This window comes from Chelonus insularis, unplaced genomic scaffold (genome assembly GCF_013357705.1).
Source record: "Chelonus insularis isolate UGA/USDA-ARS -01 unplaced genomic scaffold, ASM1335770v1 contig_405_pilon, whole genome shotgun sequence".
Lineage (NCBI taxonomy): Eukaryota > Metazoa > Arthropoda > Insecta > Hymenoptera > Braconidae > Chelonus > Chelonus insularis.
In genome coordinates this window covers 229,079-243,423 of record NW_023276562.1, presented here as the reverse complement: position 1 = coordinate 243,423, position 14,345 = coordinate 229,079, and the positions used below count along the sequence as shown (strand labels likewise).

The 14,345-nt window shown below is 27.2% G+C and overlaps 4 protein-coding genes across 4 annotated transcripts; 3 read left to right on the top strand and 1 right to left on the bottom strand.

Annotated features, from left to right (window-relative positions):
* Positions 1-204: 204 nt before the first annotated feature.
* On the bottom strand, positions 205-1,556 carry LOC118069098 (histone H3.3-like). The gene is made up of 4 exons (XM_035086976.1): positions 1,360-1,556; positions 1,222-1,270; positions 837-1,000; positions 205-757 (listed from the first exon to the last, which is right to left on the bottom strand). The coding sequence occupies exons 1-4, from the start codon at positions 1,386-1,388 to the stop codon at positions 586-588; spliced, it is 414 nt and encodes a 137-aa protein (XP_034942867.1). The 5' UTR covers positions 1,389-1,556; the 3' UTR covers positions 205-585.
* A 3,034-nt stretch (positions 1,557-4,590) lies between these two features.
* On the top strand, positions 4,591-6,770 carry LOC118069126 (odorant receptor 22c-like; the record flags this gene model as incomplete). Its single annotated transcript, XM_035087012.1, has 6 exons — positions 4,591-4,881; positions 5,067-5,473; positions 5,589-5,688; positions 6,120-6,221; positions 6,315-6,473; positions 6,711-6,770. Coding segments are annotated over 6 exons (1,119 nt in total), but the record flags the coding sequence as incomplete, so codon positions are not given.
* A 2,085-nt stretch (positions 6,771-8,855) lies between these two features.
* Positions 8,856-11,040, top strand: LOC118069125 (uncharacterized). The gene is made up of 7 exons (XM_035087011.1): positions 8,856-9,154; positions 9,281-9,380; positions 9,457-9,555; positions 9,621-9,788; positions 9,881-9,954; positions 10,861-10,939; positions 11,005-11,040. The coding sequence occupies exons 1-7, from the start codon at positions 8,856-8,858 to the stop codon at positions 11,038-11,040; spliced, it is 855 nt and encodes a 284-aa protein (XP_034942902.1).
* A 1,973-nt stretch (positions 11,041-13,013) lies between these two features.
* LOC118069124 (uncharacterized) lies at positions 13,014-14,035 on the top strand. The gene is made up of 3 exons (XM_035087010.1): positions 13,014-13,418; positions 13,699-13,857; positions 13,979-14,035. The coding sequence occupies exons 1-3, from the start codon at positions 13,014-13,016 to the stop codon at positions 14,033-14,035; spliced, it is 621 nt and encodes a 206-aa protein (XP_034942901.1).
* Positions 14,036-14,345: the final 310 nt, after the last annotated feature.

The following is a 14,345-nucleotide window of genomic DNA, read 5'->3' as shown; positions in this document are numbered from 1 at the left end:
CATAGTGTAGTTTCTAAATACAATATTTATCATTTTTTTAAATTATGTTTAACTATTTTATAAAGTTAATTTTATAAATATTTTCAATATTATATACATTTACATTATCGATAAATTGTTAGGTAGATTAAAGTAAATTATTTTCAAATTATTCCAAATTTCAATCTTTATTTATTCACAGTTTAAATCTTCAATTAAAATATAAAGAAAATTCAAATAGTCCTGTACATTTTTGTGTTTTTATGAAATTACAAAATTTCCTATTTTTATCAAATGAAAGTATTTCACCAAAGTATGGAAGAATAAAGTATATTGTTTTTTCAAAAATTTTTCTTACTAAAAACAATACTTGTAGAATAACTTATTTGTGTATTTACATCTCCAACATTATTTTTGAAATAAAACTACTGTATATGATTCTGTTAAAAACTTAAATATTGTAATTACATTCATTTAAAGCATTTTTTTTCTCACTGTGAAGCAATATTTAAATATAAATTTGAATATGTAATAGCATAATCTGGAGAAATTCATAAAAACTTTCACTAACTAATTTTTCCTTAAAAATAAATAATTTTCAATAATTCATCTATTTATTATGTCACCACGTCCACGGAGTCGTCGCAATAAAATAAAATCTCTGTGCATGAGAGTTACTCTTTTACTATTATATGATATTAAAACAGCATCTTCAAAAAATTGTACTATATACATTTCAGTAGATTCCTGAAGTGCTTGGAGAGCAAGAGCTTGAATTCTAATGAAAAGTGAATATGTATATTATAAATTATATTAATATTATGATAATTATAAATTGAAAAAGTACATTTAGTTACTTATACTGAGTGTTTGGAAAAATTTCCGACATTATTTCCCGTACAAGCCGTGAAAATGGCAATTTTGGTATCAATAATTTAGTTGACTTTCTATAATATTTTATTTCTTGTAATGCTCTGGTTTGACGATGAATTTTTTTAATTTTTGGAACTATCACTTCAGTCTAAAAATTTTGGAAATTAAGTATTCTTAGATTATTTTTGTTGTAATAATATAATGATAAAAAATAACTATTAGTTAAGTAAAGTTTAATCTAAGTATAATATCCTAATTTGTAAAAAATAGTTTTGAAAGTAAATGGTAATCAGGTTTGTAGATAGTAATTGAACTTATTCATATGCAGAATTAGTTGTACAAATTATATTAAAATCGAATTATACTTACTCTCCTTTTATTTTTCCCTTCTGGTATTTTTTTTGGACTACGTAACGGTCTAAAAATTAAAGTTACAATTTAAATAATAAAAATGATTGCACTCAATAAATAATCAGTAGGTTCAAAATATAAACATAACCTACTTACCCACTTTTGTCAGATTTTCGACGAACCATATTATTTTATTTATTTAATATTCTTACTATGCATAAAAATAAATTTAAAAATATTGCGACTAAATTCTATTGATGCGTTTGAATATTCACTTATTTTGATAGTTTACGATTGTTTATAAAATTGATGAACATTTGTTTGACAAAGACCGCCAAAATGGTTAATAATTACTCTAGCGGCAAAATTTAGAATTATTCGTTGATACGAACCAATCCGACACGCATAACCCAATTCAAATTTCGAATACCATATATGTAATTGACAAAGTTAACTTTTTCCATGCCAATCTATGTTTGTAAACAAATACATGCATTTATTTTTGTATTTATTTCTAAAAACATTTAACCCTTAAATAGGTAAGTATTGGATACAATACAACGATTATTACATAAAAATATTAAAAAATTGTATGAGTAACAAAATTTTTAAAAAAGTGAGCTGAATATAATGTTTTTTAGATATTTATAAAAAGTAATTAATTATATACATAATTCAATATATATATTTTTATTAAAAAAAGTAGTACGCACGATATTTAATAAGAAAAAGGATTGATGAATAATAATTCCTAATATAAAAAGAATTAAAAAATATTGATTTTTCATTGAACGGTAGAAATTTGAAAGTTGCACATTTTTCGTATATTTTATTTGGACATAGGAACTAATCATACTATACAATCTGATTAACAAATTAAACTTTTTATCATAAGAACAAAAAATTAAGTATTTATATGTACTCTAAAAACCATAAACGAGTGAATTTTTTTATAAATAATGAAAAATGAAGCTAAATACTGATTTTTCATTATTGCGACATTTCGGAGTAAAGTTAGGTAAAATTAGGAATAATTTATTGTTAGTGAAACCATTAGTTGAGTGAAGAGGTCCACTAACCCTTTTGGTCGCGAATTGTTATGTGGACAAGATAAGTTGCACTGTTACTCACCACGTGAATCTGTATCTACTGACCTTCAGGACCTTCGAAGCTATTGACAGACTTCTTAGGATCCTTTTGTTCCGGGTAGCTTAACTGTTTGAGACTCTAAGGTTCCCTACCATAGGTGAATAAATGCCTATTTTTACACACCAGCATATAGCGGTACCTTCGGGTGGTTATTGAGCTTCCTTTATATGAGTAAGCTCTTTTAATAAAAATAATCATTGCTTTACTCCTTATTGAAGGAACTCTGCAGAGATGCTCGTGTTCGCAACACCACTGGAGGCTACGGAAAGCTCCTCAGGACCTGGATATACCTTGTTGAAAGTTAAATTTATTCAGCCCAAAAAATTATGCCACGGTACGGGAAAAATATTTAATATGAGATCAATCAGACAAGTATAAAGGCGAACACCCTCTGGATCTCGGTGGACGCCAACACCTGTTAAACACCAACCTAGAGTACTGTTCCGGACTCAAAGACGATCTGCTGTTGAGATTCTACTACTACTAAATTTATTATGTTTATTCTCGATTAAATGTTTTTCTTTTATTTCTCAGTATTACACTTCAACAAGGAAGATTCTATCTGTGAGTATTCCAACGACTCTATATGGGTTTATCTCTGTTGTTGACTCTGTTTCTCTTTATAATTACATTTACGGATTCGTTTTACGAGCTCGTCGTTTTTTTATAAAGCTTCTTTCCTTAACTTTTGGTTAATTTAAATCTAAACTCTCTCATTCTTTTCACACACACACACACGTGACTATTATTCTACTCATGAAATTTCTGATCGTTTACTTGAGTTTCAGTTACGCTTACATCTAATGTATATTTTTAATTTCTCTTATGTATTTGTTCTCTTGGTTTCTCTAAGAGAGAGAAATATAAGTATAATGCGAGCTGTAACAGCAAAAGAAATATAGTACATTTCACATCTAGGGAGGAAAAGTAGACTATCTTAAACCACGTGTTTACCACCCTCACCTTCCTTTCGGGTTATAATTTTACACGTGGTTTGAGCTAGTCTACTTTTTCTCTCTAGAGCTGAATGTGAATTTCCGTCATACCTGTGTGGAAAGTTTAACCCTTCTCTAATCGAAAAGTAAATTTTCCGCGCAGGTATGACGAAAAATATATAACAAAAATGAATCACGAAAGTGGAGAAAAACTTAACTATAATGAATCCGGTAAGAATCACTTTATAGAGTGTTTTAGTTTTATAGTTAATTCAAAGAGCAATAAATAATTTTATTAATTAATCATAAATCTTTTATTGAATTTGTTTCATCAGATAAATCTTGAAATTCTAGATTAAATTTGTTAAGAGAAAAGAACATGGGGAGATGGTTTTATTAGTGTGAGCTATGATGTAGCAGTTCTATCACCTATACTAAGCCAGATAATCGTCATTGAGTATTTTATCAACTATAATAGAATTGTTAGATATTCAGAGATTAAATATGGATAGGAGTCGTTCGTAGAACAAAACAGAGTGTCACTTTATGTAGACACATAAGTCAATAAGATGTGAGTACATAAATGAGTACTCACATCTTGAAACATTCCAATACTTATTGATGTCGATTTCTATCAAGAACAATTTATTTGTGTTTAACAGGAAAAAATTGCATTCATTTATACTCAACCATAAAAATAACCATAATAGATACAAACTAAATAAATTTCATTTTATTTACTTACTCTTGTATAAATTAAAGAACGAAAAAGTTTAAAAATTGACAACTTTTTAGAAGATTTATGTTACAATCAAATAAATTCAAAATGCATGACTATTTTTCGTTCTGACTTTGTGAAATTAACATAAAAACTCTCTCTTCAAATATTATCATACTTTAAAACGATACAAAATGAGTAGTATTCTTCATTTTAATGTATATTATACAAGAAATATAAATAGAATCTGTAGTTCGTTCATAAGACAAAGAAAATATTTTCTTTTTTTACCTTTTCTTTGTATTTACGAATAAAAAATTCACCTTTTACGATATAAAATTTATATTCCACGCCCTTTCGTTTTTTCTTCTGTGTAATTAGGGAGCCTCACATGTGAAAGAAAAAATATAACCTATTGAATATTTTACATTGTCGATAATGATAGATTATGATGTGAATAAGCAGATGGATTTCTTAACGCATGCATTTCGTTTTCCTTACAATCTTTTCAACTTTATTTTGAAACTTTAGAAGAACAAGATACATACTATATAAAAATTTGGTTAAAACTGATAATTTTTCATCAATATGCTTATAACCCCAGAAGCTGCTCTAAAATTCACAAAGACAAGTGTTTATTTGGTATGTTCTTGGCCATTATCAGTAGCAGCTAGTAAACGTGATCAAATTTTAATGAAAATACGGTGGTGGATAGTATTAATATTCCTCTTATTCCTACTTTTACCATTATTGAATGGTATTTATTCTTATCATCATGATACATTGATAATGGTTAAAGCTATTTGTATGTCCAGTGCTTGCGGTCAAGCCATTTTAAAAATAATTACTTGTCGAAAACAAACTTCAAGATTTCAGGTAAGCACACAATATTATATAAATTATTAATTATTACTCAAGTATTCAATCTTTTATATGATGCATTATTTTACATCTCTACTCTTCTTCTAGTTCTATGACAATGTTTAAATTTTTTAATTTCAAAAATTTTTCATCTTTCTTCTTTAAAAACAATTATTATAAAAACAATTTTATTTGTATAGATATTACTTCAGGAAATAGAAGACTTTATGAAAAATGCCAATCTACGAGAAAAAGAATATTTAAAAAAATACATAAACAGAGCAGCTTTTTTTCATATTTTTGTAACAATAAGTATTTGGTTGGTTTGTTTCGATTTTATAATTGAACCAATTATATTAGGACAAAAGTTCCCAACTGACGTTGCGTATCCATTTTCAATTGATAATCAGTACTTACATATTAGTCTTTATCTTCACCAAGTGATATCTTTATTTTTTATCGCAGCTGCTCTTTCAATTGACTTCCAAGTAGCGATTCTGCTTTGGTTTACTGCTTTGAAATTAGAAACACTCGGCTATTATTTTGAAAATGTGTCTAATGAGAAAGAGCTGAGATACTGTATCAGAAAACATCAGCATATGCTTTGGTATATTATATCGATATCGTTCACACTAAATTTTCAATTAACTGAAACTAATGTATCAATAATAATAATCAATAATAATCATGATAGTTGTTAAAATTCTTAAATTATCTTTCAGGTACGCCAATCAAGTAAAAAATGCCGTAAAATACGTTGCTCTAAGTACTGTGTTAACAACAACAATAGGAATTGTTTGTGGATGTTTAACATTAATAAGCGTAAGTTTTAGAGTGAAAATTATGGTATATAAAGGTAAATAAATAATTTAATAATATCATTTATAATTATATAAAATTTTGAAAAGTTGTTCAATTTTTCAAATAAAAAATTCGGCTTTATCTTCTCGTTTTATGATCTTTAAATTCAACTCGTGGTTTCTAAAAAGATATCTGAGTGTGTGTGTACGTATGTTCATTAAGTTGTTTTTTATGTTGAATATCTTAGAAACTAATAACGATATCAACTTTGGGCCAATTTCATTCAAAGCGTAATTTTATAATTAACACTTGATGAAGTTTTGACTCAATTCGATAAAGTGTTTTTTTTAATCAGAATTTTGCATTCACTCAACATTTTTAAGAAAATTTATTCAAATTATACTTATGTGATAAGTTATAATTAGTAATTAAGTAGAATCTCTTTATTATAGCATCAGCCACTTTCAGTGAAATTACGTGTGGGGAATATTGTAATAAATGCCGCTGTTGAGTTATTCATTTATGCTTGGCCTGCAAATAACCTAATTCAAATGGTTAATATCAATATTTTGGTTTGACGTTGTACTTTACTTTTAGCAAATTAAGCTTATACAGCAACTTAATTTTTCACATTATTTTTTTATTAGAGCCAAATTATTAGTTCAAATGTTTATCATTGTAATTGGTATGGAAAATCGACGAAAATGATGAAAACAGTTTCATATGTAATTCAAAGATCACAAAAACCCATAACTATTTACATCAGTGGATTTATTCCCGATATTTCATTACAATATTACACATCGGTGAGAATTAATATATATTTTGTTTACATACTTAGAAATGCGTTAAAAGTGACTAAAATGTTAATTAAATGGGTGACGTCATATTTAACACACTTATCCGCATTAAAATAATGCATTTTGGGAAACTGGGATTTACGGTGTACAAATCGGAAAATAAACTTTATGTTTCTGCAAATGTTACTTATTTATGTTTATAATTTTTATCAAATATTTATTGAAAAAATTATTTATTTACAGTTTTTGTCTACAACTTTTTCGTATTTCACTACAATGAGGATTCTTCTTTCAAAAGAATAAAATGTTAAAAGACAATGAATCTTGAAATAAATAAAAAATGATGAATTATGGAAATATGTTTCTAATATTGTGATAAGTGTATAGAGTATTATAAAAAATAGTTTTAAAATTAGACTTGAAATAAATGTAATCGTTACTTTTTTTTACTTAAAGTTTAAAAATGTTTTTTTCAATTCATCCGTAAAATAAAACCGTAACATTGTTATGAATACTATGTAATTCGGATATTATCATAGAGTATATTTTTGAAAGCACACATATACAGACTATTGTATGCTTCAATGAAGTTGATATACATAGTAATCTGAGGAAATAATGTAGATCAAATTCATCATAAAATTGGGGTGGAATACTTAAAAATTCAAATATCCGTTTGAAAATCAACATTAACAGAATAAACTGAACTTAGACCGCAGCAATGATGATACCTGGATGTCTGATCCTTCAAATTGTAATATCAATTTTTCTTTCATTTCATAATTTTTTTTGGTATTAATTTAGATACTGATGATTTTATAACTTCAAACGAGTAAATATTTACTTTTAAAGTGACTTTTAATGATTTTCACCAATTTATTATGAGAGAATATGAATGATTATTTTATAAAAAGAATGAAATAAAAGACCACTCTCAGCATAAAGTAAATATGTATTCACGACTTGAATAAAAAATACTTTATCAAAAAAAGCTGTTCAAAGTTAACACTTTTCCTCTGTTTTCAAGGAAAAAAGTGGCGGATTTTGTTCGGTTCTGACAGACTGCCGTAGAAAGTCTGTTTCAGAACCGAACTTACAGTTAACTCACAGCAAATTTTTACCTGCACCTTTGGCTCTAGTGGCAATTGAACATTCAGAAAAACTTTATTTCATTTTTTCACTTAAAAAATTGCTGTTGATTTTCTTTCCTTTTAAAAAGAAAAAAAATATTTCATTTTTAACGACCGTTATCAAATAGTTACCGATATCAAATTATACTGGCTATTTTATTGCAATAAGACTTAGTACAAATGTCTGTATATGGGTTAATTGTGCTTGCATTATTCAAATATAACTTTTTTAATCTATGTATAACTCAAAATCGTTCGCCAGTACATTTAAGCCATTGAAGGCCAATTTAGTTGTTCACATGATTCATCATTATTTCAAGATAAATTTAAGCATCTTTACACGAAATAAAAGATAAAAGACAAGTAAAAAAAATGAAATACAACGTATATTGAACCAGTGTACTGATTGATATTAAAGTATATTAAGTACATCGATAATAGCACTTGTATAAAGTGTACAATATTCTTTGTATAAAATAATATTCAATATGTAAGTTTATATGCAAGGATGATTAAAATAATTATCAACTGAATTTTTAAAAGCTTTAATGTTACAGAAAATGATCCAGCTCAACAATACTTGTTATCATAAATGCATGGATCGATCAAGAACAGATAATGATGGATAAATGAGTCAAATTATACCCTTTCTAATGTGAATACATAAGTAACAGGGGTATGAAATTGATTCCTAGTAGAACTTAGAAAACAGTAATATACCGGCAGTTAAAATCATAAAATGCTAGAGATAACACCTGAGTTTGCATTAAATTATGTTAAATATGGCTCAATATTGGTAGGATCGTGGCCTCCAAAAAGCGATACATCTAAATCAGTGAAAATCATTTTCAATTTATGGTGGTGGATTTCTTTAGCAAATTTAATTCTTATCATCATACCACTTTTATACTCGTCCTTTGATTTAAAAAATGATCCACTGAACTCATTGAAATTTTTGTTTTTAGCTCTTAACGCTATTCAATGTGCTATAAAAATGATTATATGTAAAAGTGAATATTATTCATTTCGGGTATTACAATTATTACCATTTTTTATTTATAATGTTATAGAATAAATTTTTTTAGTTAACATTATAATATTTTATTATCTTCAATAACTTGAATTATCATTCAATGATTGGTTTTTTCAGTTTTTATTGGAGGAACTACAAATGTGTGTGAACAATTCAAAGCCCCATGAAAAACAGATATATTCGAACTACATAAAAAATCATGGAATCATATATATTCTGATAATGATGGGTGCCGTTGTTGCAGCTACTTCTATTGTTTCGGGAGCTTTGTATCAACCTCAATTACTTCCAATTGATGCCAAATATCCATTTAGGATTAACTTTCATCCAGTGGTTGATATTATTTATTTTTTACAAATTTTAAATGGATTCCAAGTTGGCAGTATTACTGTCATTGATACCCAAGTTGCTCTATTGTTGTGGTTTTCGGTTGCTCGACTGGATATTCTTAGTAATGAAATAAAAACTGCCAAAAATATTCTGCAACTCCGAGCATGTATTCAAAAACATCAATATTTGTTATGGTATAGCGTAATTCTTTTATTAAAATTCATTATTTGTATAGTTTTTTTTTATCAATTTAACTTTTAATTAAAAGTTAAATTGATATTAAAAATCGCTTAAGCGATTACAAGTTGATTAAATTTAAGGCTCATTGAGGAAATAATTAGAACCACTCGATTAATCATTCTAACTACAGTCATTATGTGTATGATGTCTATCATTCTTGGGAGTACCCATATTTTAGGAGTAAGTTTAATATTTTTATTTGATTATTAAAAAATAAAATAGTATTTAAAATAAAATGTTATCGTTCTTGTTACAGAATGATTTAATTGTAAAATTACAATGCATTTCTACTGCTTTAGTGCTTACTTTTATATTGTATATGAATGCTTATCCAGCAGAATTTTTGATTCACGCAGTATGTACAAATGCATACAATCATAAGATGCATAATTCTATCATTAAAAAATTATGTTCCACTAGTGTGAAAGTATTGGATGGTCAGCTTGGTCAGCTTTTGATTTATCTGAAAGTGAAAAATCGTCGGAATTCAATAGGAATTTAATTTTTATTATTCAAAAGTCTCAAAAACCATCACTAATTAAATTTCGAGGAATTTTGCCCGGCCTTTCATTAACATACTACAGAGCGGTGAGATAATTATTACTGAAATTTCAGAAAATTTAAATTTTTAACTTTAAAATCATTTTATGAATACGCACATTGTTTTAATAATTTTTTAGTTTTTAGCAAAAACTTTTTCATTTTTTACAACTTTAAGAGTATTTCTTAATAATATTGAAGATGATTTGAACATGTAAATACTTCACCGATTTTTACAAATAAAATCAGTGTTTTTTTCATTCGTTTAAGAATATTTTTAATTAATTTCTAATAATTACCATTATCGACTGAAGATGATTCTTAGTAGCCATCAAGTACAGATCAGAAACAGATTATCATAAACTGATATAAGTTGGACATAACTGTCTGGATTACGATACAGTAGTCTGTCCCCGATTTGCACCTCGGGGCTACTAGGGATGAATTATACATAGTTCAACTGTAAAAATCATCTTTCTCAATCATAGTGATTCTACCACACAATATAAGTACTTCAAAAGATACAAAACAATAATTATTACTATTTTTCAACATGTGTAAAAATTCTTGGATTTTTATTTGATATTTTTTGTATTAGTATTTTACTTATTTTTTAGTATGAAGATATGTTAGTTAATAATTGGGCGTTAAATATTAAAACTTTACCATTAAAAATCAACACATGTAATAGACAATATAATTATCAAAAGAGATTTTCTTAAACTGTTAGTTAAGTAAGAAAAAGTCTTCATGAAAAAATGGAAAGATCTTAGTCTTAAGTTAAAATGAATAAATTAAATTCAAAATTAAAACATCAGTGCTCTTTGGTGGTCTCAGTGCACCCGGGAAGCTCACACGACTAACTACCCAGTGGGGAGGGTGAAAAAATTTTCTTGTTTTTAAAATCAATTGGTTCGTTAATCGAGCACACAGATGTCTACTTAAAAACTGTTGTATTCGACTCTAGGGACCATGAAACATGGAGATATGTCAAAATTCAAGATTCGCAAAATTGAGCCCATTAAATAATCCATATCGTGAATTAATCAATCACTAGTATGTTGACGTACCAAGTAAAGTCACTGAAGTCTATGCATTACTTATTTTACAAATTTTTCAGTATTTTCTTATTGAAAGATAACAGAGTGATCGAAAAAATGATTAATGATTGGATACGAGCTTTATCTTCACAACTGAAGGTAAGACTGTATTCAATAAAACTCTAAAAATGTTAAACTGAACATTAATATATAATTCTTTTTAGGAAAAAGAAGAATATGAACCAGTAGATTTTCTTTAAGCAGTTCCACTCGTTTGCTTCTTTTGGGAAAGTTACATTCCGAGTATTGTATGTCTTCACTGTAAATTTTAGAGTTTTACTTTAAAACATTTAAAGTGTTTTAATATGACGTCACCCATTTGATTAACATTGTCTCGATTTTAAAACGTTTTTAAGTGTTTTAAAATAAAACACTAAAATTTACAGTGTTGAGTGTGGAATACTTACTTATAGAATATTGTCAGAATATAAACATCAAGAGATGCGAATTATGAGACAAATTAATCTCTCAACATTTTTAGAGGTAGCACCGAAAGATGAAATTGATTTTAAACCGAGTTCAATAATAAATGCATAAAATTCAATCTTTGTTAATATCTAAAAAAATCTCATTGAATGCAAGGTAGGTTAATTTTAATCGAATATTAATTTTAAAATAAGTAATTTTTTCATTGCATTTTCAATAATTAATATTTGATTGGAAATAAAAAATACATACGATTCTAGGACTGCCTTGGTATTTATGAATAATAATAAAATATTACCCTTATTAATCCACTACGCATATACTACGGAAAAGCTTCAATTTATATCTTACAACCTTGCATTATTATATTATATATAAGAAAGACTATAAAGCACTGATACTAATTGTTACAAAACCACTTGTTCTAGCTAGTGTAGTTACTCGTATTTTACGATATCTATTCAAAATTTAAAATTCAATAGTGTTGAATCAAACGCATGAGAAAATAGCACTTGTGCTTCAACAAATTCTTCCTGGTTATTTGTATATTTATTACTCATTAAATCATTATAAATGAATCATCCTATATCCCAAGATAGCCGATTATTTCACAAACAGTTCTCTCAGACAATTATTTTAATCATTCACTGTTGATATGGAACAGTTAAATAGAAAACATAGACGATTCATAGTTACTCCAGAAAAAGCTATTAAGTTAACTCAAGCTACAGTATATCTAACATGTATTCAGTTTCCTCTACCGAATGCCAAGAAACAATATTTTATTCTTTATAGTGTTTTTCTTTATACGTCATTATTTCTCGCTATTACTCTTGCATTTTTACTCATTATCTCAATAAAAAAATTTCGTGATAATATTTTTATTGTTATAAAATCATCAATTCTTACTGCTGCTATTTTTAATTATTTAGTTAAAACTATTGCTATTGTTTTGTATCGTCAACAATTCCAGGTATGCATCAATATGTCATAACATTGTCATTGATTGATTTCAAGAGGGTGAAATAGTACATTGTTAACGAAAGAAACAAAGTATGATACTCTGACGCACGTGTAAAACTACCGCCTAAGTCGAGGGTTAAATGTCTTACTTTGCTTCATTGGTTGTCATATCTACTATTTTATAGAATATGATCGCCGAAAATGGTAGTTTGTTCTCAGTTTTGAAGTTTAATCGGAATAATGACGTTTTCTCTTTTATGTGGAATAAAACATTTATCTTCCCTAGTAACCATCCCTGACATAAGAATTTTCGTCAGACTTACGCCGTTTGTTTTCATTCTGCATCAGATTGCCATCCACTTGCTTATGTTAAATTTTTTGACGATAATCTTACGTCCATCTGCTTCAGAAAAACAGCAGAAATATATGTAAATGACCAATAAAGGAAAAAATATCCAGACCTGATGTTATTCTTACGTTAGTTTGGTTACTAGGGTTGTTTTGCAACTCAAAAACAAAGAGCAAACTTCAACTTTGAGCGACGATATGACAAAATATTAATATTTTGTGAATTAATAATTGAAAAAGTTGATGTGCTACATGGATAAATTTTTAAACTTTTTAAAAACTTGAAAACGGATTGACTAGATTGTAGCTATATGGATTATATTTTTAATTTTAGAACATCAAATTCAACATGGAACATTTTTTGAACTCAGCAAAAGTCATGGAAAGAAGTCATTTTCAGTTATATATCAAAAAATTTTGGAAGTTTCATGCTTTTATGACATGCAGTTATTATCTTACGACAGTTGGAGTGCTTATCGGACCATTAATTTTACCTCAAAAATTTCCAACTGATGCTGTTTATCCCTTCCCTGTTGAGCATCCAATAGTTAAATGTCTTGTTTATCTTCATCAATGTATTGTTGGTTTTCAATGTTCAGCAGGAATGGCTTTGGATTGTCAAATTGCTCTATTTTTATGGTATTTAGGAGCCAGATATGAAATATTGGCTTCCAAAGGTAAAAATATAACAAGTATCAAAAGTTTTCATGCTTTCATTGAAGAACATCAAGATTTACTGTCATGTACAAACGAAATTATTCATCCAATTAAAGTCATTACACTGGCAACCGTTATTTCAACTCGAATTGGAATGATATTCGGTGGCATTGTACTTGTTTCGGTAAAAATTTTTTACAATTTCTTTTTAGAGAGTAAATATTTTCTTTATTTAGTTTACTTAGTTCACCCACATTTAATTAAAGTAAGTTTATTACAGGATCAACTTTTGGCAGTGAAAATACAATTTTTAATCATAATTATTAGCACAACTGTAAACATTTTCGTATGTGTTTGGGCAGCAGATAATTTAATGAATGTTGTAAGAACATAAATTCTTCAATAATTTGATTGGAATATAACTTTGTAAAATTCTTTAATTTATTGATGATTTTATTTAATAGTCAAGTACTTTGATGTCAGATAAAATATTCGAAACATGTTTTTATCAAACACCAATCATGAGGACAAAATGGTGTTTTATAATTCAAAGAACACAAAAACCAGTTATTATTAAAGTTTCTGGCATCTTCAATGCACTGTCTTACGAATTTTATTCAACGGTATTTAAATAATTTACTTTGAAAAAACCTCTAAACTTTATAATATTTATATAAATAAAGTTTTTCACTGAATTTGATTTATTCTACAAATTATTTATGGTGTAATAAACTTTATTTGCAGTTCCTCTCGACAGCATTTTCCTATTTTACTGCGCTGCGTGTGTTAGTAAAGTCTTAGAATAATTATCATAATAATCCAGTTATTTTTGAATGCAACGTTTAAAGTTATTTTTCAAAATGAATTCGAGGTAAAAATCTTCGCAGAATGAAGTATTAACATCTAAGATGACTTGTAATTTTTTCAGCACTCTTTACAATAAACAATATAAATTGGAGTATTATTATTTTGTGAACAGATTTTAACTACTCCTACTTGAATATTTCGATTGAAACTAATAGAAGATTTTTATTCAAGTGTAGTTTTAGCACATTTTGATTAAAGTGAATAAGTGCAATTAGAACACCGTGTGGTCTTCATTAGAGCTTCA

Coding starts and splice junctions, on each gene's coding strand:
- LOC118069098 (XM_035086976.1), bottom strand. CDS start 1,388: ATGGTTCGTCGAAAATCTGACAAAAGTGG. Junction 1,271..1,359: donor CGAAAATCTGACAAAAGTGG/GTAAGTAGGTTA, acceptor TTTAATTTTTAG/ACCGTTACGTAGTCCAAAAA. Junction 758..836: donor TTTCCAAACACTCAGTATAA/GTAACTAAATGT, acceptor ACTTTTCATTAG/AATTCAAGCTCTTGCTCTCC.
- LOC118069125 (XM_035087011.1), top strand. CDS start 8,856: ATGGGTGCCGTTGTTGCAGCTACTTCTATTGTTTCGGGAGCTTTGTAT. Junction 9,955..10,860: donor ATTGAAGATGATTTGAACAT/GTAAATACTTCA, acceptor CAAATTTTTCAG/TATTTTCTTATTGAAAGATA. Junction 10,940..11,004: donor CTTTATCTTCACAACTGAAG/GTAAGACTGTAT, acceptor AATTCTTTTTAG/GAAAAAGAAGAATATGAACC.
- LOC118069124 (XM_035087010.1), top strand. CDS start 13,014: ATGACATGCAGTTATTATCTTACGACAGTTGGAGTGCTTATCGGACCA. Junction 13,419..13,698: donor GTGGCATTGTACTTGTTTCG/GTAAAAATTTTT, acceptor TTTATTTAATAG/TCAAGTACTTTGATGTCAGA. Junction 13,858..13,978: donor CTTACGAATTTTATTCAACG/GTATTTAAATAA, acceptor CTTTATTTGCAG/TTCCTCTCGACAGCATTTTC.